Source organism: Anabrus simplex, chromosome 10 (genome assembly GCF_040414725.1).
Source record: "Anabrus simplex isolate iqAnaSimp1 chromosome 10, ASM4041472v1, whole genome shotgun sequence".
In the NCBI taxonomy this organism is placed as follows: domain Eukaryota; kingdom Metazoa; phylum Arthropoda; class Insecta; order Orthoptera; family Tettigoniidae; genus Anabrus; species Anabrus simplex.
The window spans coordinates 2,291,919-2,317,255 of NC_090274.1; the positions used below are offsets into that span (position 1 = coordinate 2,291,919).

Here is a 25,337-nt window from a genome sequence, read left to right on the forward strand (position 1 = left end):
AAAAACACCTACATAAAAATAGTTAAGAAACAAAATCCAGTACATCCCAAAGACACACCCAGCTCTACCTCACCTTCCCCAATCAGTACCCCTCATGCTCCTCCACTTCTCCTCTCCGAAACCACAAGTACCAGCCCTAGACGTACACGGAGCAGTGCACGACGTGCTCCCTAACTGTACACCTTGACTAGTCAACAGTACTATGTAAGTAAGCACTTATTGCACACGTTCAGTAGCCATTCTATTGACGAAACTCTTATACTTCACTTTCTTCTCTGTTCTTGCAGATTACTAGCACGTCCAACAACGCAACTACATCTGCACCTATTCAATATCTTATAAGGAGATTAGTACCAAGGAAACTAATGACACCACAATATTTCGATGCAAGTCATCCAACATTCTCAACTGTATGAACACACAAGATTAACAATTCACATCATTGAACATTCTAGAATGCTTGGACGTATGCAACGATTTACCAACATGATTTAAACTCCAAAGTGTACCTCAAGAATGCTATAAACATTTTAAGTGTAGAAATTGTATTTTAACAAATTATCTGTTAACTCACGAACAGTACACCAGAATTTTAAGTAACATATACATGTCATAAAATATCGACGCTTGTTTTTTAAACCAGAGGACACATATTATCATTGTATATTTTAATATTATTACTCATATTATGTGACATTCTTCATTAGATTTAGTCATGTTTTTAAATTATATGTTAAGTTAACTTTGGATCTCATGACCTCTGTGAAGGTCGAAACCGGTACTGCATAGTAACGAGGCATAATAGAGTATTGATTAGGTGGACGGTACTCATTCTTTGTAATTGTGAATATTAATACGGACATGAAACTGATAGATTGTAATGGAAGAATGAGTCTGGGGTAGCTTTCTGTGCTTTCACTCACTTGGGTGTGTCTACAGTGTGCTGCATAGTTGTTAAGTTCGAGTGCGTTTGTAATTCTTTTCTATTCAGTGTGTTTAAGGAACGCCACGATATCACGTAGTGGACAGTGTGCGGGGAAGCATAATCTGCGAACGCTGGCGATGCCGACAGTTGGTGAAAAAGCATGACTCATGACCGAACAATATTGTCAATGCCGATGAAACTGCATTGTTTTCTTTAATGCCGAATCCAAAGGGACTTACGGTTTTACAGGAGAGAATTGCCAGTCGGGAAATCGTACAAGGGTGGGAGTCATTGTACTGTGTCGAGAGACGTCCTCTCCTCATCACAGGAAAGTTGATAAGACCCGTTGTATTAAAGGTTCGGGCACTTTCTGTGCAGGTACAAGGCATTTAAAAATGCAAAGTAATTTAAAAAAATAAAGCATTTGCACAGGGGAACCAGCATAATTTGTCTTCGTCTTTTAATAGTGTGGGTGTGTTTTCCTTTCGGTGCGTGAGGTTATGTTTGCCAGCAAATTATCCAAGTGACCTTGTTGGGTACAGTTTGGAAATAGTTTTTTCCCTATGGCATTTGAAAGGTTTAAACTGTGAATCAAGGTTAATTGCTTGCAGTAAAAGGTCTTAGAATATTTTGTGATACGGCAAGGGTTGGCATTTCTGAATTATCAAGGTTTTACTGTAACCCATATTCATATCATATATAGTTGAGGAGTTCTCTTGTGAAATAAAAGTGTCCCTGGTAACAACTGCAGTAATATGCCCCCTCTTGCAGGAACGGATACCCATCTATTCATCAGTCTCTGAGTGAAAGTGACGTCGAGTCTGTGAAAGCCTCTGTCGAGAAGGAAATCGTGAGTGCTCCCATAGAGATCATGACCGGGAGCTGCAATAACATACCTGAGGGCATTCTGTCCCCAAACAGTGTGAGTGTACCTTCAAATTGTTCTTTGTTTGTTTATGTACAGGGTGAGTTAGAAATGTTTGATCGATTGCTTATGTTTAGAGATAAAACAATGACCATGTTAGCAAGTCAAGGCCTGACACTATCAACACACAAGAAAAAGCATGAACAATACCGAGTCACATAATTGCAGCAAACCATTAGCCGTTAACATCACAGCATAGCCGACAGTGCTTTGGAAAATCACTCGTTGCTTTCTCATACATGAACAATTGTATAGCACAAATTTCTTCCTCAATTACTGTTTTCAGCATGTCGATGTCTCGCGATTTTCCAGCGTTAACTTTTTCCTTCAAAAGTCCCCCACAGCCAATCAATCCATTATCAAAGGTAGTTAGTAAGTAGCCAAACTGAGGTACGTTATTCATAAAATACCGGCACACGAAACATCAGGTCAGAAGCCTGCACCAATAATGAGTGATACAAAAAGTAGTTGCTGAGAGGTAAATGTAGTTTATTCTTGTTTGTAGTCGACAAAACATCACGATCTTACAATTTTCAGCAATTATGCACAGTCCAGTTATCACTTTTCAGACTGACATGTTTGCAGAAAAAATTGATTTCACTTTTTATTTGTGGTCATCATGTCAAGATGGTAACTCCACTCACCATTTTTTAATCATTTTACACCGAGCGAGTTGGCCGTGCGGTTAGGGATACGCAGCTGTGAACTCGCATCCGACAGATAGTGGGTTCGAATCCCGCTGTCGGCAGCCCTGAAGATGGTTTTCCATGGTTTCCCATTTTCACACCAGGCAAATGCTGGGGCTGTACCTTAATTAAGGCCACGGCCGCTTCCTTCCCGCTCCTAGGCCTTTCCTGTCCCATCGTCGCCATAAGACCTATCTGTGTCGGTGCGACGTAGAGCAAATAGCAGTAATAAAAAATAAAAAAATCATTTTACATTTTAAAATGAAGTGAACACTCTGGTAGTGTCTCGTTTTGCTGACCTGCTGGTCACTGCCATCTTCACGCTTCCTCTCCTTGCTTTTCGTATCGGTTGTCCGATGTCTTCCTTTCAGGAACCATGTATTCATGCAATCCACAGGTTTGTGGAGGGCCAACCAATTTGCTGCTGTAGTGGAGTCATGATCAAGTTAATTTGTGAAAGGCCTCTTTTGCATTTGCTTGTGCAGCTCATAGTGTTAATAAGGGGCAGGAGTATTTCTTATCAGCAGTATTCATGGAGTTTAAAGTGTTTACACAAGTTTCTTATTTCTGCTTCTCCATAAGTTACATCAGGCCAAGTAGTAGTACGCTTGCCCGGGCACTCATAGAACTTCACGGCATCGATATGGTTCCCTTTATTTCTTGCTCCTGTTTCGAGATTCACGCCTTGCTTCTGCTTCATTGTAGTATGGGCCATGTTTTGTCCTGAAATTGCTGGCATATTTTCATATGGGCCGAATAAATTGTAATGTCACGAGCTTGCAAGTCCATCTGCCAACTCCTGAAGAGCATCACACATCAGTGCAAGGTCTAATATAAGCTTGACATTGTTGATGCATCTAAGGAGTCCTCCATACATGATTTGGCTCAGTTTTGTCTCTTTTGGGATCATCTTTGACACTAAAACTTCAAAATGTTTCCACACAGTTGAGATCAGATTGTGTAATAAGCTTCCAAATAAGATAAAAGGTGTTAGTCCCGTCAGTTCATTTACCACACCTTTAAAATGTCTCCTGCTGAGTAGCTGCTTCTATAGTACAGAAAAATACATGATGAAGTGCTGGTAATGATGCTATTACTTATTAACTTGTAAACGTTCTTAATTTCTAGTATATAGCCTTAAAAATATGTTAATGTCACATTGATTGTATGTATGTTCAGTCCGTCAGCGATGCCGCTGGTGGGATCCTCAACAGCTCCGCCATCAGCTGTCATAGATGGCCTAGGCATCACTGAAGGGGCGTACTAGGGAAATGAGGAGTGAGGTAGTTTCCCGTTGCTTTCCTCACCGAGCCAGAGTTGCTATTACATATCAGTCTGCCAAGTCCACTAAAATGCACGCACCAACCGACCGTATGAGCAACATTTTCACACCATTCATAGCAGGGACTGGCTGCATAAGGATTGGCATTACTAGCATCACTCATACCTCAGTCACTTTCATATTGTCAAAGCCAAGGATAAGACAGAGACAGATCTATGAAAGTAACAAAATTGCTCCAGCCTATACCAGAAGACGTAGTGCATTGTAAACACTAGGTCCTGCCAGCAAAGATGATCACATTGATTATATACGTATTATTAACACCACACTCATAGATTTTTATTTTGTCTTGTAAATATTGGTTATTAATACTATTTATTATTTTAAAAAATTAAGATGTGCAGTCTTAACATTGAGGTATTTGGTGTTTCTGTTTTTTTCTTTTTCAAAATGTTCATTATTGTGCATATATTATTGTTAGTATTAAGAAATCACTTGACAACTACACTGTTGGCATATTTCAAAATATGTAATTGTTCAGTCTATGGAAGCTAAATGAATAAATGAATGAGACTGCTCTAAAGCTAGAAGCAGCCCATCTTGTATCTAGAATCCTTCCAAATTTTAGGAGTAGAGTTTCAAGTTCCCCTGCGTGGCTTTCAATTCGCTGCCATTTTTTGGTGACTGGTGGTAAACTGTATACACTTTATCAAGAAAAGATTTGAAGTGGTTTACATGTGAGGGGAAATATTGACTCACATCACCTACGGAAAGCTCTAGCACAATGCCAACAAAACATTGGGAAACTGTTGCTTTATATAAATAATTACACCCTTCTTTCCCACCAGTACTGCAGCGCCATCAGTTGAGACTGCAACAAGGTTCTGCTTTAGAAACTCATTATTGAACCCTACTGCTTCCAAATAAGTCATCAATGCACGAAATGTACCTTCAGCAGTGACATCTCCTAATTCGATAATTCCCCCCAAAAAACATCCATATCTGGAAGTGTTGTCCTCAGGTGATGACAGCTCACTGAGTGTGGTACTTTCATCTATAAGGAGGGCAATTTTACTATTCCCATGCACTATAATGAGAAACAGACATGAGAAACAATATTTATACATGCATTAGTTGAATGATGAATGCAGCACATTTTAATGCCATTCAACTCCTGCAGGTCAGTTTCAGTTTCGAAATTGTGGATTTTTCTTAACTATTTTATATGTTGTACGAAATACATTGGCATTTATTTCCTTTTCGAAAGCCTTAGTTAAACTAATAATCTTTAAATTACTACAACAGTGATTTATTATTAAACAGTATTGTCCTTATTCAATACTTATGGTTAATGTGAATTTTAAAAACTTAAAATTTCACATTTGTTACATCTATACATGTTTTGATCCTAATGGAGTCGTCTTGAGTAGATTGCTTAAAATAGACATACCGTATTTTCTTACATATAACTCACCACCGCATATATCTCGCACCCCATTTTTAACATTTGAAATTGCAGGAAAAAAACCCAGCACATAACTCACATTAATTTCTGACGTCATAAAGACTACAGTACTTACACAAAATAAAGTTTGGGTATTCTGTGGACGTGCCTACATTGAAAATGAGGACTGTACCAATTGCTGTTACGGTACTTTGTACAGTACAAGAAGGTGCTGCATTTTTTTTTCTACCTGCAGAACGGTTGAGGCTAGCTGTTACAAAAGTACCTAATTTGCAAACTCCTGCCTCCAAGAGTGCATTCCTAGCCAGTCAGTCACACTTGGCCATCCCTCTCACTCTTCCGTCTTTGTCAATATCCTTATCGCTGCCCATCCGGCAGAGCTGATCACATGAACTGGGAGTGTTTCCCTGTCTAGGAAGTCAATTAGGTATCGTCCATTGTCGACAAGTACCAGTATTCTGCCTTCACGTTTCACTGTTGTTTTTCAGTTAAGTTTTCTTGTTGGTCGATCTTTAAGTAATGGAGAAACATGAGAGTTATACGGCTGGGTTTAACCTCAGAGTGATGAAATATGCTGAAGAACATAGGAACAGAGCTGCCGATCAAGAATTTACTACTGATGTAAACAGAAAGCTGCTCTAGGAACCACCAACCGAACACGTAAGGCATTGAGAGGGCCGAAAACTGGTATGAGCTGGAAGACGAGTTGCTTCATTATGTTACAGAGTTGCGAAATGGTGGCTTTAGTATCTCACACGAGATGCTATATTTCAAAGTGTGCGCACTAGTGATTAAAGGAGGAATCAGCTGTTCAGATTTGAAAGTGAGCCGGAGTTGGATCCGTAGATTCGTGACACAAAATGGATTGTGTCTGAGAAGGCTAAAATCTCTCTGTCAGAGAATCCCAAGTGATTATAGTGACAAAATCATGGATTTTCATTGCCATGTGATAGCAGTGCGGATGAAAAACAATTACCTCTTATCTAAAATTGGCAATGCAGATCAAACCCCACTAAACTTAGACATGCCGTACAACACCACCATCAACAAGAAGGGAGACGTACAGTTGGGTGTGAAAAACAGCGTTGCTCTGTCATGCTAGCAATAGCGGCGGACTTGCCACCGTGTATTACAGTGCCTAAAGCGGGTTCAATAGCAAGGATGGATACTGCTCTTGTCCAGCGTATGGTGTGGGGCTCTGCTTCGACGCCCAGCAGTGTTAGTGTGGGACAGTTTCCGCGGACACTTGTTGGAAGACACGAAGAGACGTCTTCAGGAACTGATCTTGTAATTGCTGGTGGACTCGCACATTTGTCTACAGCCCTTAGATGTTTCCGTCAACAAGCCCTTCAAGGACAACATATGTAAATTGTACCCGAATGGATGGCAGGATGGGAGCATGAGCTGACACCAGCAGGCAAAATAAAGAGGCGGTCAGTTGAACTTGTGTGTGGTTGGGTTATGCGGGCATGGGTTATGGTGTCGACAAAAGTTATTGTTAAGAGTTTCTTGAAGACAGACATCACACATGGTTGGACGGAAGTTGGGATGATGCAGTATGGGGTGGTGACCAGAATGATGCACGCGAGAATAGCTTGGAGACTGTAGGCAGTGACAGTTTTTATTCTTCTTCTTCATCATCATCTTATCCCGCTTCAAGCAGGGCCGATGTTTCTTTCAAGTCTTTTCCACTTTATCCTATCCCACACGGCATCTGTCCCTAAATTCTTCTCTTTCAGAGAAGGCAGTGACAATGAATAGGGTAAATATGCTAGTTGTCTTGTTTCAATAGCTTGATGCAAATTTTTACATGGTTTTTCTTGGAATTCTACCTTTTGCGCACAAATTCCCGCATATATCGTGCACCGAAAATGTTCACACTTACTTTTGGTCAATAAAGTGCAAGTTATATGCGAGCAAATATGGTATACACATTGTAGTTTAAAATATTTAAAGCCTTAGTGCATGCAGTTTCCAAAGTTTTCAGTTTTGCTGATGAGCTGAACTCTCGTTATGTTTAAATATTTTCCTGCAGAGACATTAGCTTTGTTCGTGCAGCAATACAAAACTATCCAAAACTGTCAGGCGCATGCGCACATGCACTTCGCTTTATTTGAAGCGTTCTTGCAGCGAGAATTTGGTATTCTGACTGCTAGTCTGCTGTTCGTGCAGTCGTGAATTCCAGTTTCGTACAGTCTGAGAACAGTCAGCAGAATTTGTGGATTGTTTTCGGGTTTCTAAATGAGGCATGCACATTAGCCCTTGTCACACATGGTTCACAATGCACATATCCTTATAAATATATTTTTTCCGTGTATTTCTTGAAAATAACATTCCTTGACGGCGGTATTTTGAAATAAATTCTTAATTAAATGTAGCAGTTGCACATTCTGTTTAATGGGTGTACATGAGCGGTTACTTTTCATCCAGTATATATCGTTAATTAAAACCAATATCATGATAAAATACATGTGAACTGTCAATGTAAGTAAGTCCAGGTACTGTGGACAAACGAGTATTCTTACTTGTTGGTAGTCACCAATCGCGAATATCACAGACTGTTGACGATATAAAATCTTGTATATTTTCAGATGTCAGACATTAGTTTTATGAGTGACTCCAGTGAATCTTCAACTGATGATGACAATCTAGATTTATTTGATGATATTGCCGGTAATCTGAATAGAGCACGGCCGAAGAATGAAAATTATTTTGAGGTTATTTTGCCAGGATATAATGATCAAGATTTCATGGAACAATTTAGAGTCAGTCGACACGTGGCAGAAAGTTTAGCTGAACGTTTTTCCAACAGCCAATATTTTAATTATCAAGCAGGGGGAAATGGGAAATTAAGTAGCTTCCGATGGACGCTCATATTTTTGTGGTTTGCTGGTCATCAGACAGCTTCATATCGTGATGTGATAGATTCAATATCACCTTAAGTACACTGCACAAAGTCATACAACGTATGGTGTACTTCATAAGTAATTTATCTGATCAAATAATAAAGTGGCCTACAGGAGATGAAATCACTACTGTTGAAAGACACTTTAGGCATAATCATTTCCCTGGAGTAATAGGAGTGATAGATGGTACACATATTTGCATTGATAAGCCAAAAAATGATCCTGATTCCTACCTTAACAGGAAATCTTTTTATCCATCCAGGTAAGATACAAAGTTTACTCTGCCCTTCATTTTATGCTTTATTAATTGGTAAAATGGTTTCACTTTATCAAAGGAATACGATAAGCCTAATCACGAAGCCGAAATTTTGTCTCAGTTACAGGTTGTGTGCGATAATACAAGGAGAATAAGGGACGTGTCTCTTGGATTCCCTGGATCAGTCCACGACAGCAGGGTAATTCACATATCACCATTACAGCAGAGCTTGCCAGAGAAATGCGGTGAATTTTATATCCTGGGTGATAGCGGCTACCCTTGTCTGTGCAACTTGTTCACACCTTTTAGGGACCGTGGTCAACTGAGGCATGCAGAGAAAGAGTACAACGTGAAACTAGCCAGAAACCGATATGTGATAGAACATTGTTTCGGCTTATTAAAACAAGAGTTTCGTCAATTATATCACCTAAAATTGAAGAAGATCCCCAATATTGTGCACTTCATTCGTCCTTGTTGTGTTTTACATAACCTTGCTCTTGACGACAACTTTGAATATCATGAAAATGAAGAAGCCGATTGTTCAAGAGGAGATAGAGGTCGTGGGAGTAGAGGATAGAGATGGGACAGCCAGGAGAAATCATGTTGCCTTTAACATACTTTGAACAGTTTTCACAATAGATGTTACATTTAATGGGTACGGTAACAGAAAAATAAATCTTAAATTGTACATACACACATTACATATCACTTGTAGAAGCTATATTTATATTCTTCTCTATCAACTGTTTCATATTCCTCTATTCAATCAGATCATTCCTTCTTTTCTTTTCTTGCCATTTCCTTTCGTCCAATTCCATTTTTCTTTCGAATTTTACTTTCTCAAAATCTAACCTATCATTCTGATACTTTAAAAACTCCTGCCTAAAATTCCCTAGCACATCAACTCTATATTTCTTTCTAACTGCCCTTAATGAGCTCCTGTTTTCGGGCGATAATTTATTAGGAGTTTGATTCCCTACGGTCGGGTTGGGATCATCAACTGCTACGGAGGCTGCTTCACTGCAAGAAGCAAGACTTCCTTCGGCTGTTTCACACTGTGTGGTTACCGGGAGATGGGCAGTTGTCGTGGTGGATAAGAGAAGTTCAGGGTAAATATTTTGTTTCTTCTGAAAAAACTCATCCATCTCGTTGGCATACTCAAAGGTCTTCCGACCCCTCCTTGTTTTGTTCATATTGTCTGTATTTCTTATAATTTCTCTCTATTACACGCCATCTATTTTCACAGTTGGCTGGGGAAACTTTCACACTAAACTCTTCATTCAGTTTCATTGCAATTAACTCCCACAGTCTCTTCATATTCCTAATCACTATTTGATGCTGATGTGCCTTGAAGAATCAAAAATTCTTGAAGTTTTTCTGTAAAAGAAAAATAACTGAAACTGAATGAACATGAACATTCCCATTGTGTTAATAATGGACACAATAATACTGTTCTGTAAAAATCCTTAGAATTTACATAATATAGACTTTAATAATAAGTTGTTTTATTCGTACCTTGCATGTTGCGTTCAATTTTCTTCCTCTTATTCCAAATGAGTAATGTATTTACGACAAAACAACTCGCAGTAAAACACAATCAATGAATCAATCATTCAAATCGAATAGAAATTAATTGGGAAATGTGCTGACATCTGGTAATATTTAGTACTATGTGACCATTCGCGCAGGTAAGAATCGGAAATTGTTTCCAACTGTTCCTAATCCGCGCATGCGCTCTCGTACAAAACACAAACTATCACAGATTTACTGCACGAACAAAGCTATTGCTGACATTTATTTTCAGTTCTATCAGTTGCTGTGAAACGTTCATCTCTCGTGATGTGCTTTCAGTTTGCAAGTCGCCAAGTTTCTTATTCTTTTACCACGAAGCATTCATACTTACTGCAAAATTCCAGATTTTTCTCCAGTTCCCAACATTCAGGAATGTCTTCCATCCCACTGTTATACTATCTGCGCACTTTTTAGCGATAGATTTACACCCTAGTGCTGAAGCAGTCGACCTCGGCAATCTTCGAGATTCGTACCGGCAATCTTTGAAACACAAACTATGAATCGCTGTGCGACATCTGGCGTACACTTTGCTTACTAGTACTGTTGTTATTTACACAGCAAAGCCAAACTATCGAATTCACTCTAGGAATAGGATTTGCATCGAGAAATGTTATATAATGTGTGTGTGACACGGTTGTTGGCTTAAAATAACAAAGGTTTAGAAAATTCATATCGATAGATCATATTATCGATTCAATTCAGATTTCATTTCCATTCAGTTGGCAGTGCTAACTGAACCAGAAGTCCTCCCTCCTTACTCCTCAAACCCGTACACAAATCTATCGCTAAAAAGTGCGCAGATAGTACGTGGCTGAAAGCTCTTTGTTGTCATCTTCTTTTGCATCAACACATGACATTGTTGGCGTTTCTCCATCATTGTTTCTGTTTATTGATGCCTGGGTGGATGTAAAATCGTTCGTTATTTTCTTCATCCTTCAAAACGAACCACACACACACACAAACTAAGAACCTAACTCACTACCAAACACTAGCTTACGCCGCAATAGTATAGTAAGGGTGTGCGCCATCTTGCTGAAATACGCAATGTTAATTCCGAACACTTTGCATCTCTGGCACCACAACTTCATTGAGAATTTCAGAAAACCGTTCTCGGTTAATTGTATCTCCCAAATATTCACATGCCTAGCAGTTCTTCCCAACCAATCATTGTCCAAACTGTTGCTGATCCACATTTCATAAGCTTCTCTTCAATAATTTTAGGATTTTCTACTGCATAATAATGACAGTTGTATCAGTTAACATGTCCGTTCACCTGAAACACAGCTTCATCTAAAAAATGCAATTTACTGAACCAAGATTTATCAATTTCACTGTCCCTTAACACAAATTCACACAGTTGCAATCACCTGTCAGAGGTCGTCTTCACTTAGTTCATGAACACGAATCGGCTTGAAATTTGTGTACTTCCCACACCTCAAAACATGAGACACACTAAACCGATGTAGGTCAAGTTCATGTGCACCTTGGCGTGTTTATTTATGCGAGCTCTTCCCAAATGCTTCCATGAACCTTTCTATTGTTGCTGCATCAATCCTGCTGCGAAGTCTTCCGGGAGGTTTTCCCTTTTGAATGTTTCCCTTCTCAGCAGTCGTCTCCACTTTGCCACAGTGTTATGTTAAGATCACATCTCATGCATCTCACAGCCTCACGATCATCCTGAAAAGCAATCGCCCATGCACCTACCGTAACTCGCTGCTACATATAGAGCGCCTTTTTGATTAACAATGTAACTGATTTACTTGTTGCATTGTTGTGTGTCGATAGTAAGGAGCCTTGACTCTCTGACGGTGCCATTCTTCTATTTGTATTTCTGACTCATCCTGTATGTGAACTAACCCTGTTTAATGTATATGGATAGTGGCTAACATCACCAGATCTAGTGTGCGTTTTGTACATACTAGCTTCAAAATGTTTGTGGAATTTGGTAATACACAAATATACTGTGCTATGGTAATGGAGTAAACCATACAGCCTCCACAGTCTCCACGCCGAGTGTTGGCGGCAATAAATAGCCAGACCCACTATAAGGACCAACGACTAAGGGCAGAGGAGTCCTTTTAGAAGGGAAATGGGCCCTCGTTCTCACATTCACTCATGCATTCCTACAACCTGGCTACCCACTTAGGAGGAAATCCTGGCAAGATCGTATGAAAGTGGCTGATGAATGGAGGAGGGATACTGTGCGGTTGCTTCATTTAAATTGTGCAAATAACCAGGTGAGGGTCGCGTGTGCTACACTTTAACGCAAAAAGAAAGCGGATGCTTTCTGCAATTTCTTTGTTTGTTCCTCGGTAGCATCACAGTAGTTTAGTAAGAGTAACATGAGTGTCTGAATACATCTTATAGTGTGTTCGGGAGATCATTTCAATTTTATTATGATTGTTTATTGTACTCTGAGTGTTAAAGTATGTTTGGTTTCTAGTTAATGCTGTTTTGAGTGTACCTTAATAAATTATAGTGTGTGCAAGAAGCAATGTTGAATTCGGAGGGGGTAAAGCGAAACGTATACTTTCCAGCAACTGTAAGTTATTTGTTCATTCCAGTCTAAAATTTCATTTATAATGATCCCAAGGCTTTTCACAGACTTTTGCAAAGGTATTACAACTCCGTTGATCATCTGTTTTTTCTTTTAGTAACATTACTCAACAAATTTGAACTTTTTCCCCATAACATTAATAGAGTAGGCTGATCTTAACTAATTTGCATGTGTTGAACACAAAAATGACTGTGAAAAGATCATAACATGTCATGTTTTTGTGTTATACAATTTACTTGATACATTGAATAAATCAGGATTGAAAATTACTTTGTTCTCATTTTTGTATGAAAATGTTCAAATGTAGCTTAGATATGATAGAACTGGTGTATTAATAACTGAACAGCTATTAAGACTTATAAAAACTGCTCCTCATGCAATAAAATAGAGAAAAACACCTTATTTTGTACTCTTATGTGAACTTGAATCTTCTCCTTGTAAAAACCAGCAATAATCGCCCATCATCAGAGGATCCCATCTTTCTTGATACCGCCGCTCCATTGTAGCAGTGTCTTGGTGAAATTGCTCTCCCTGCTCATCACTTACAACCCCCAAGTTCTCAGGAAAGGACTCCAAATGTGAATGTAATAGATAGATCTCCGGTGACAGACGGCAGACCATTTCTGTGTAGTTTCTTAGTAACAACTCTATTAATTGGTGATAATTTTTCTTCCTTTTGATTCGCAAAAGATTTCCATGCTCAAAATTCCTTAGGGTTAAGTTTTTTTTCTCAAAAATGCTGTCCTTCAAAAGTTTTTCTAATTTGTGGACCGACAAATATGCCTTCTTTTAATTTAGCATCACTGATTTTAGGGAACAGAGTCTTTAAGTATTGAAAGGCTCCTCCACTCTTGTCTAGAGCTTTCACAAAAATTTTTAATTAGCCCTAGGTTTTATATGCAGGGGCAGAATAAGTACTTTTTTACATTGCATCAGTGGAGGATATTTAGTATTACGTTCACCAGGAATATACCGTATAATCCCGAATACCACCCGCCACCGAATAAGACCCGCACCCTAAATTTGAGATGGCAAAATACAGAAAAAAATCAAATAACTTGCATACCTATTTAATTATCTTCAAATATACCACAAATATAAATTCAAACAGCTTACTGTAATAAAATCATCACAAAAATCATAAATAAAATCGATCCAATTCTCAGATCATTCACATTTCACCGTCGTCATCTGAAGTTTCACCATAGGAACTTTCGTCACTGGCATCTTTCCACAAATAGTCGTCCTCACTGCCGTCCACTGAATTTGAAATTTTACATTTCTTAACGCTTTTGTGTGTGCGTGCGCATGTGGGGGTGAAAAGAAGCAGCGTGTTACCGTGGTAGTTGCCAGTGGTATTCATTACTGTTAGGCCACGAATGCAAGACAACGTTTGATTTTTTGCACAAGATTCTGGTTCTGAGGGGAGAAAACATCGTTTTGGATTTGGAGAAATGCGGTATCACTCCAGAGTTTTCTTCTTCAAATGGCGTCACCTAACCGTAGGCCTATACGTGTCATTAAAACATATTTGAAAGGCATGTAGAGAAATTAGTTATCCTCGCTAAACATTTACATGTGAACAGCCTTTACGAAATTGAACTAGACGCTAGAAGATTTGAACTATCCTCTGAAATCAGTGATGTAGGCTGCTCTGCCATATCTCGAGGTGTATCACATTCTTATTTAATTTCAGTATATAGCATTAAAATTAGGAGATCATTTACTTCAGCTATTATTTTTAACGAGTTATCAACTGCTATCGGCCACGTTATTTACGCATTTATTACGAAAACTTGTTATCCTCTTTCATTTCAAATTTTCTTCCGAGAGCAGCAGCTGTTGTGTATTACTAATCGACTCCAACATCGCCTTCGAATGTCAACGAGAGAGCTCGCAAATGCACATAGTGAGATTACTATAATGTTCCAAAGATGTTCGATTGCATTTTGTGGCAAACGTTTCAGTTTCCTTATTCAACAGCGTCACCTATCCTAATGTCCGGCTCCATGGCTAAATGGTTGGCATGCTGGCCTTTGGTCACTGGGGTCCCGGGTTCGATTCCCGGCAGGGTCGGGAATTGCAACCTTAATTAGTTAATTTCTCTGGCATGGGGACTGTGTGTGTGGGTGTGTGTTTCGTCTTTATCATCATTTCATCCTCGTCACGACATTCAGGTCGCCTACGGGCGTCAAATCAAAAGATCTGCACCTGATGAGCCGAACATGTCCTCGGACACTCCCAGCACTAAAAGCCATACGCCATTTCATTTTTAATGAAGTTAGCACCTTCACCTGGGTTTTTCTTCTTTTTAACCCATTGGAATAAGATCTTTTTGTTTCTGGTTTTATCTTCTTGCAGAAATTGAGTGAATTTTTGCCGGCATTTCTTTTTCCCTTCTTGAACCACCTTGGAGCACTCCTTGCAGTGCCTGTATTCTGCTTTGCATTCTTTTGTTCTGTTTCTCAGCCATCTTTTCCAAGCTTGTTCCTTCCTTTTAACTATATTCTTTACCCTGTTTCATATTGCTTCCTATCTCCTTTCTTGAAAATTGGTATAATGACTCCTTTCGTCCACTCTTTTGGAACAGTTTTTTCTCTCCACATCACTCTTAAGAGTCTATACAATCAATGTAGACCAACTGCTCCTGCTGCTATTATCATTTCTATAGTGACCTCGTCAATTCTAACTACGTTGCCTTGTTTCATTCTTTTAGTGGCCCACCCAATCTCTGCCATGGACACCTTGTTTACCTTATCTTCCATCTGCACTAAATCTGGTTCTTCGATTTCTCCTTGTACCGAGGTGTATTGCACGTTGTAAAGCTTTTCAAAGTATTTTCCCCACCTCTGCAATATTTCCTGCTTCTGTGTCATCACTTCCTCCTGTTCATTTTTTTACCTATCCTAACTCACAGAAACCGTACTATATATATAATGGAAACAAACTTCAAGCGCCACTAGAGAAATGATAACCTACTAGCTATACATTTACATGATAATAACCCTCCCGTAATTTAACCAGACTCGAGAAAATATAAACTAACCTCTGAAATCTATTATGCACTCTACTATATCTCGAGGTGTATCCCATTTTTACTTAATTGCAGTATTTAGCATTAAAATTAAGTGATCGTTTAGTCAACCTTTATTTTTAATGAGTTAAGAACTGTTATCGGACACGTTATTTATGCATTTATTATGAAAATATGCTCTCTTTCATTTTGAATTTTCTTTACGGAACAGCAGTCGACGGATATTACTAATCGACACTGACATCGCTTTCGAATGTCGATGAGAGAATTCGCTAGTGGACAAAGTAAGGAAACGGTACAGAAGATAATCGATTGCATGCAACATAATCGCTGGGGTGCATATATATTGGTAACGGAAAAAATTGTGCACGTTTCATCCTTCGTAATAACGGATGCGTCAGTGATAGGTCTCTTGCTGTAATCGAAGGATAATACACAGTTGAATGTAGGAATTCTGAAGGGACAGCAAAACATTGTCGGTATAACGGGGTTCTCGTTATATTACAAGTAACTAATCTCATATCTGTTCCGTATTGAAGATAACAATAAGTAAAATTCATTCAAGAATAAAATTTACTGTGTCCACCTGTTCAATACAGTTCTACATAATCGATACAATTATTGTATTGAATCGGTGGACACAGTAAATTTTATTCTTGAAAGAATTTTACTTATTCTCATTACATGCCGTACTAGCTGTAGCGGACTTCTACTGTAGTTCTTCCTAAGGGTAGATTCATCTGGTATCCTTTAATTAGCACAATACTTTTCAAGACAGGAGCATAGATGTGGATTATTCAATTTATGCAGCGGAATGTAGCTGCACAGAAAAGCTTTACAAATATAAGCAGAAAATGTACAAACTTCACACCGTGTTGTCACATTTGTTAAAGGTAGCTGTATTCTAATAAGAATACTGTTCTTTCGATCTGAGATGTGAAATTTTTTTTTAATGCTGTTGAGTTTGAATTTTTTTTTTTTCACATTTTACACTTGACATTACACTACGCCACCGTCACTTGTATAGACACTATTGCCTGATATTGACTGTTTAATTAAAGAAGAACCTAGATCTCTTATCTTTAAGCATTTTTACAGTTTAACCTGGTAAAATACTGCAATAGGTGAACAGCTAGTTAACAAATGAATGCACTTGGTTAAGCAAACCATGTCAGAAACAAGGAAATAACTGTTGTGAAAAGGGTCATTATCTGTTTACCTGCTTGTATTGTGACACTGAAAGCACTTTCCTTGATCGGGGAAGGCTTCTTGTGTTGTCAAGGGATGAGCAACATTAGATTTTTCATTTCGTTCAGAAATTCTACATAATTGATCACACATAAGAGAAAAATATATCTGTATACACACTAACGTTCAAAATATGCATTTGCATATGCGCATATGCATTTACAAAAAATTGGGGCGCTAGTTATATTTCTCCAGCAGATTGTTTTTTAAAACATCGAGCAGGTTTGGTGTGCAGTTAGGGAAGATAGTGGGTTCGAACCCCACTGTCGGCAGCCCTGAATATGGTTTTCCGTGATTTCCCATTTTCACACCAGGCAAATGCTGGGGCTGTACCTTAAGACCACGGCCACTTCCTTCCTATTCCTAGGCCTTTGCTGTCACATCATCGCCATAAAACATATCTGTGTCGGTGCGAAAACAAATTGTAAAAATTGTGAAAAATATTGTTTGTTAAAAGCTGCTCTCCCCATTAGAATCATCATCGTGTCATAATCATGTTATAATTTGTAAGAGAAGAGTAGAATGTGGTTAAGTGTAGGAGAGAGCTTTAACTTACCTGAACAGGTAGGGAAATACATAACAAGTATGGTAGGAAATGTGAGGTTGGAATGGAAAACCCAAACAATAGAAGTAAACTGAGGAGAAGAACAGGTGACGGAGAGGAAGACCTAGAACAAGGTGATAAAGAGGAGTGCAAGAAACCTGGACTGGCATACGTCCATGGTATCCCGTGACTCCTAGATGAGTCTGCCATTGCCCCAATCCGCTTGTGTTTCCTTCTGACCGCGGCGGACTTGGGAATGCCCTTTCCTTTCTTTCGCCGATACCTTCACTCTTCCGTTCCTCTCCTTAACTCTGGACGAGTGGCCTAGAAACTTGCGCTAATAACAAAATTACTCATTTTTATATATGATGTGTTGATGTATTTGATTTATTAACTCCATAGTATGGTATTATCAAAAATAAATGTATTAGCTTCACAGCATATGAATGTTATAAAAGTAAAAACTTGTCATCCACAGGAATAATTCAACACGTTATCTTGCTGAATTCAGCTTACAGGCTCGGATTCTGCTAACTACGTAATGCTATTCCTGCAGTATGTCCCTGGGGGCCCTTCCAAAATAATTACACTACTGGAAATTATTATCCTCTTCATGACAATCCATAAAATTGTGATAAATTATTTGTTTGTGACCATAATTTCCTCTGACTCTTTCGGTTTCCAGGTTCGTACAGTTCACAATGCGTTCCAACGTATCATTCCTGAAGAAATGCTCAAAGTTTCTTCAGGCGATAATGCATTTCTTGCTACGAGTATCGCTCCCGGTAAATAACTGCAATGTTGTGAGTTTTTATGAGGAGGAATTTTTGTCCATTCCATCCTTTCCTGTTACGGTCGGAAACCATTCAGAAAAGTAAATCATCAACACTAATATTTACATTAGCACTCACTCTCACTAAAACTTCTTCCTCTTCCACAGACTGTACAGGAGATAACACCCTTGCCTTATACTCTTCATGACTCATTTCAGCGAGAAGGGATTGACTGAGTAGCTCACTGGCTACACTCAACATGGTTCCTGTTGTACTTCTGGTGGCGTGGGGTCTTTATTACACTGCTTGACAGTAGCAGGAATCAACACCTTTCACTACAATGCCACTGACCTCTCACAAAAGGCAAGGGATGTATGTGGCAGCTAAGGTCTCTAAGTTTAGAAATAAGTGCAATCTAACAAAATACATTTGCGCCAGGGTACAAGAGACCCCGCGCCACCACCCCTGGGTTAAGAGAGGATGGTTGCCCGGTTGTTCTTCTGAAAACAGTAACCACTATTCTGCGTTCTTGTTTTCTATATATGACTTGCTTCAATAAATGTTGTGTTTCTGTTTTCAGCGTAGCACTTCAAACCCATCACTGTCAAAAAAATCGGTCTCTGGAAGCGTAGACAGTTTTAGAAAGAAGATAGCAAAGTTCTGGAAAGATTTCCTCCCAGAGACGAGTAACAGAAGAGAGAGAAGAAAACTGGGAAGTGCTGTATCTGAATGTTGAAGGGATCCTGTTCTACATTCAACACATGATGTCCCTCTTCAGATGGGAAACACTTACTGTGCTCTATGCATTTATCTTCTCCTTGATTGAGGACTGAAGCGTATTTACGTAGTTTGTTTAGAACATTTTAAATCATGGAAAATATTTATTGATGTTCTATGGAAGCCCCGTTTTAGGGAGATACCTCAGAAAATGTTACTACAATGTGCCTTAACATCCCACTGAGCCATTCTGTGAAGAATGCTCTGTGTATCCTGTTTACCTGTGCAATTCCTATTCACTTTTTGCCCAAAATACAGAGAAAGAATTTGAGTGCGTAACTCATTGAAGGAATTCTGCCTTGGATCCTCCTGTGCTGTTGTGCACATTGGGTGATCAGCTGCCAGCTTCCTGCAACCATTCCTGCCTCGTTCTGAGATAATCCCACAAGCTTCAGGTTGTGATGAAAGTTTGCTGCCGGGTGTTCTGGGAGCAGCCTCTTGTCTGTCTTTCTTCTAGAGGGGTCCAGTGCGTAGCCGCTCGGGGTATCCAACATCGTGCCACCCATTAAACACAAACAGCTAAGTGGAGTCAGTGTCTAGCAACTGTGGCATGCTCCAGCACTTCTTCATTAGCAATCTGGTTGACATAACAGATTTTTTTTAAAAATAACTCTTAGGTTCTTGAGTCTGCCGAAACTAATTTTGATTAAGTAAATTTATAAACTAGTTGGAAAAGAAGCAACATATGGCAGGTTAATGTAACTTTCCAGTCTGTCACTCTAAACACCTGTAAAAAAATAAAATACACACTGTTATACAAAGAATGACATGTTTCTCAGATTCTATCAAATCAATTAAAATATGCAAATATATATGTACAGTATTTTTTACGTTGTCGATGATAGAGAGTTAGGTGATAATATGAACAAGTATTAACAAATAGCTGCCTCTGTGGATCCGTGGTAAAGTGTCGGCCTTCGGATCCCAAGATAGCGGGTTCAAACCCGGCAGAGGTAGTCGGATTTTTGAAGGGCGGAAAAAAAGTCCAATCGACACTCCATGTCGTACGATGTCGGCATGTAAAAGATCTCTGGAGATACATTTGGTATTTACCCGACAAAATTAATTAAAATCTCAGCCATAGACGCCCAAGAGAGATCCGGTTTACTCTAGGTCCGCTAGATGGCAGACAGAGTAAACCGGAACGTCGAAATTGACGAGCAGACAGCCAGATGGCGTCAAATCGAAATGTCTGCAAACGGTAGCTGAGGCCATACGATTATTATTATTATTATTATTAGTATTAACAAATAATGTTTGTATAAGTATTAGCATAATGAGATACTTCTGTAATTATCTAGACTGCCGAAGCTTAGTCCGTTTTCTCCAAACGCTATTTTGGGACTGTGGTCATGGAGAGGGGAGGAGCAAGTGGAACGTTGTGGATCCTTCCTATTGAATGTTATAATCTAATAAACTGTACCACGGAGAGAGCATGCGGAAGTAGGGGCGGAGCAAGGGGAGCGTTGTGGAACCTTCGTTCTTCTACTGAAGAGTGGAGGGAAGGTTATTAACCTTCTTCATGTCATAATGTATGTTATGTTTTATGGATAAATGCAAGTTAATGGGTTAAATAAAGTATAGAATTGAAATAGAGAGTATATATTAGACATTATTTTTATGATAAACCATACTCTAAAGGCTGTTAAGGGCTAATTTAAAGTGTAAGTTTTGACTGGATGTTATGTAAGTAGAGTGAAGGGAGGGGTATTTTTAAAATGTGTAGGCCACTTAGGTTGGTTTCGTTAGCTTTTCCTGCAATGTAAATTTCAATTGCTTCTTTAATATCACAGTTTTGTCTTTATTTTCGATGTGTAAAATTTTTAGATCTGTGTTGATGTCTGTGAAATGGTGTGAACTGTTATATGTGTGCTCTCCGGTTAATGGACTGACTAGCGAGCTGGACGCATGCTGGTATTTCTGTGGTGAGACAAGCTCCGATTTAAACACAAATATTTCTAAATATTTTTGAGTGTAATTTAGTAGAATCTTACGATGTTCTTTCAAGAATGAAACATCTCATTACCGTAGGTTGTTTCTTTTTTAGGTAGTTTATAAATTTATTTTTTTATTTATTCAAAATAATTACTTTGCGCAGTCTGAAGAGCCTAACACTTGAGACACTTCAGACTGAAAAGAAATGCTCGACACAGCAGGAGCTGGATAAGGAGAATAGTGTGCCAGAAATAAACTTTCCTGCTTGTTTTATAGTTATGTGTTAATTTCAATGTCTTCCATTAAGTAGAAGGTAATGGCAGATTGGTTAAACTTTGATCTCAGTTTTCAAGTTCAGGTAGTTACTGCCTTTTTCCTTAGCAAGGCCCAAGTCTGCCATACGCTTAATACGGATGATTAAAAATTGTCACCAGAGTTGAAAATGAGCTTAAGAGGGAATATACACATTCACTGGTTTAAAAATGAAAGTATTTGATAAGAAAGAATGGATAAACTGACAAGAAAATATAATGGGAACTTTCGTATCTTTATGTAATTCAAGAGAAGCTTTAATGAATTACACTCATTGTCTCGTATTTCTTGATAATTCACAATGGGCAGGTTCTTGAACTCCGAGTAAGCTATGAAGTTGAGAAACTTGGAAACATTGTTTTGAAAAGTCTTCTAATGCAGCAATTCTCAAACTGACTGGCACTGTGGACCTCTCTCCGTGGATCAGTATTTTTTGCAGACTCCTTCAAGATGGTCAGTACAATGATTATCGTTGACCAGCACCAGTTGCCCGGGTGTGGTTTATGAACCCTTAACCATTTCTGAGGATTAGATCTTCCTACTTACCCAGCCAGTTCATCGTCGTCATCATCACCACCACCACCACCCTGTAGTCCAGCTCCGTGGCTAAATGGTTAGCATGCTGGCCTTTGGTCCAGAGGTCCTGGGTTCAATTCCTGGTTGGCTTGGCGATTTTAACCTCAATTCGTTAATTCTGATGTGTGTGTGTGTGTGTGTGACACATGCAGGTCATCTACACCACGCCTCTCCAGAGGTCACACGACAGTCAGTTTGACTGTCCGAGTAGTCTACCTTGAGCTTAAAACTGAACAATGTCCTCATAAATGTGTTTCTTGGCTTCCAGGTATTTTGCCATCAAGTATTTCAGTCAATAAACTGCATTGTCACAATCTGTGCCCAGCCATATTAAATCTTCTTTTGTTGCTTTTATTGATTAGCGTCGCTTCTCATTAACTCACTCGAGTACATCTACCCACGTATCAGATCTATCCAAGACTGTTTATCACAAAATGCCCGTTTTGCTATGGTTATGCGGCTTCTAATTTCAGTTTTGCAACAAAGATCTTCTGTCAGAATCGATCCAAAGTATTTAAACTGTTTTACTTGATGTACTACTCTTCTGTTTATGGTAACATGCAGTATCTGCGGTTGTTTATATATAAGAATTTTTGTCTTTTTTGAGATTGATTTTCATATCAAAGTCCATAACTTTCTCATTCAAGCATTGTGACATTTTTGTTACAGTCTTTGGGTTTCGTACTGTCATTGCCTGATCATCAGCAAATTTAATATTCTGAGTAAGACTTCCACCATCTTTATAGTGGAATCCTTTAAGGACCGATTCAGTGTAAGTTCCGCAAAAACTCCTGGAGAAAGCAAGCGACCTTGTCTCACACCTTTACAAATCTCTCCCGCCGGATGACAGTTGTCAAATGTTGATAGAGATTTAATTACTCGTTGGGGGCAGCCAGTTTACCTCACTGAATGCTTTCTTGTAATCAACAAAACATACATAGAGGTTTTTGGCTACACTTAGCATTCTCTCTCCTAGGCAGTGCAAGGAACCAATGGCATTTTAAGTTGACATGCCCTTACAAAAGTCAAACTCAGAGTCATCAATAGAGGACTCCTTCTTTTTGTACAAGAGATGTGAAATATTTCTCTTTAAAAAATAGTAGTTTGCTGCATAAATTCACCGTGTGGAAAAAGTCTTTACTTTCATTGTTGTACTTGTTTGAAATACAAGAGTATAGTAACTTATTCTTATCATGATTTTCTGCCAACCCTAGGGTAATTTTTCTATAACACCTGAACAAATCTGCCGGTTTTAATTAAAAAAAAAAAAGAGCTGTCTAGCCAAGTGAAGGAGCATTTTCAAAGGAGTTTCCTTGGATATTCTTTGTTAGAGAACAGTAAAGTTGGAAATGAAAAGGTGCAAAATCAGGAAATAATAAATAAAGGTGGTGGTTTTACGTTCCACTTAACTACTTTTGACGTTTTTCGGAGACGCCGTGATGCTGGAAAGTTGTCCCGCACGAGTTCTTTTACGTGTCAGTGAATCTACTCACACAAGGCTGATATATTTGAGCACCCTTAATTACCACCGGATTTAACCTGCCAAGTTGGGATCAGAAGACCAGCACTTAACCATCTCAGCCACACAGCGCGGCTAAACAAAAAATATGGAGAATAAGGAGGATGTGAAAAAATCTCTCTGCCAAGCTTTAGATAACTTCTCTAGTCAAGTAAGCAGAGTGTAGACAAGCATTATCATGATGCTTTTTCCACCTGTTTTCTTGCAAGGCATTCAAGCATTGGCAGTTCCGAAAACACGATGCCATTTTTGTCTTACCAGTCCTGTACAGAATATTTTCTTGCTGTCCTTATGTTAATCCATTCCAATCATGTATCGCTGAAGCGTATGGTTTCCTATTATATGAGCATCGTGCCTTAGTTCCCTCCAGAAAATGTATGTACTAGGAGAAATAGTGGATTCAGAATATAAGTTGTTTTCTTATGTAAATCCTGTTATACTGGAGGGAAAGATTGAACTTTGGGGTTCGCAACTCTGCAACTAAGAAAGGAACATCGTATTTGCTTCTTATTTCCTTAACACATTCACTCCCACATGCAACCATGGTCGGATTAGATTTCACGTGCAAAATACCGTATCCGATCTGTCGGATTTTAATTCTCGCCAACTTTTAACGTTCAAATGTATGTTAGAAGACACGGTATGTCAGTTTGCCAGTGGATTGCAGGCAGATGCACATTTTACTGCAGACTGGAGAATTTCCTGTATTGTGGGATATGTGCTAGTCCTGAAGTCTCTGAAATGTTCATTTAGAATTGAGTGATGAAACTCATAGTCATCGCTAGTAAAAAATCGTATTGGATCATTTTGTGAAGGTATGTACAAATTTTCATATTTTTAAGTTTTATAGTATGCGTTACCTAGCAAGTCAAAGTGGCATGTAAAAATAGCTGGCTGCACAATTAAATACTCGTGGAGGGAGCTGGGAGTGAATGTGTTAAGTACTGCCCCAGCAAACATGTGTCAGATTGTGCCATGTTCTGTTTATATTGTACATAGAGGTGAAAGTTACCACGTATTGACGAGTCGGCTGCACGTGTATTTTTATAAAGATTTAACTTTGTTAATAAAAATTTTTTTTAAGATCTTGTTTTTGTTTTTTTTTTAACTTTTTTACTGTTTTAACTTTCCCTATGCCAGTACCTTTCAAGAGAGATTACCAGGTTATAATTACGAAGGGAGTTCAATATAAAATGCAACACAGCTGGTTGGTTTTATTGAGGATTCAAATACACCATGTTATTCCCTTATTTTTCAACATAATCTCCATTCAGTGCTACAGCCTTATGCCACCGTAATGTGTGGGCCTGTATGCTTGCATGGTACCACTGGATTGCTCGGTGCCGAAGCCAACGTCGTGCTGCATCGATAACTTCCCCATCGTCAACGTAGTGCGTCCTTCATTGGGCAAACAGATTGAAGTTTGAAGGCGCAAGATCTGGGCTGTAGGTTTGATGAGGAAGAACAGTCCAGATCAGACAGGTTTGCTTGACCTTGTTGTGATGATGAGACACGCCTTGCCCAACGACTCCCCGTGCTTTTGTCCGCTGCCACATTCTGCAAGTGCCTATGAATATCTTTCATGACCTGGTTTTCTGCCAAAAGAAACTCAATACCTGCTTTCTGTTTGGTACACACCTCCATTACAGACACCGTTTTGAAGGTTAGTTATAGTGTTGCCAGCTATTGGAAATTAATGAAACTCTAAGAGACAAAGCAGGAATATTCAAAGAAGTCCCAAAGGAGATTCCAATTTTTTAAAACAGCAATTGGCCGAGAAATAAAATGTGTTGCATTATTTATTGAACATTCCTCATACTACTACTTGCTTACAAATAGCAGGGCAAAGAGTACTAGGACAGTATATAGAGTGTATTAGAAACGTATGTCGGCAGTGACCTTGGCTGGTGGTTGCTAACGCTCTAGCCAAGCTGAGCAGGGCGTTATGGTGTTAAAGGGAAGGTCATTGAGATGGTCAAGTAGCGTGCTTATTTCAGGGGAGTGAATGTTTTGTGAATAGTTTCCCTAATCAGTTTTCCTGGATC

General features: G+C 39.0%; 1 protein-coding gene across 3 annotated transcripts in view; it reads left to right on the forward strand.

Moving 5' to 3' along the window:
- Myd88 (myeloid differentiation primary response protein MyD88) overlaps positions 1-19,826 on the forward strand; it is a 65,412-nt gene extending 45,586 nt beyond the window's left edge. For 2 of the 3 annotated variants that reach the window (XM_067154822.2, XM_067154823.2), the window contains 2 exons: positions 1,697-1,847; positions 18,754-19,826. In XM_067154822.2, the coding sequence (XP_067010923.2) occupies positions 1,697-1,847; positions 18,754-18,909 (307 nt within the window). In that variant the 3' untranslated portion in view covers positions 18,910-19,826. Of the gene's footprint in view, positions 1-287; positions 1,665-1,696; positions 1,848-18,753 lie in introns of those variants that run through there. The other variant, XM_067154824.2, reaches the window with a different exon arrangement.
- The last annotated feature ends 5,511 nt before the right edge of the window (positions 19,827-25,337 follow it).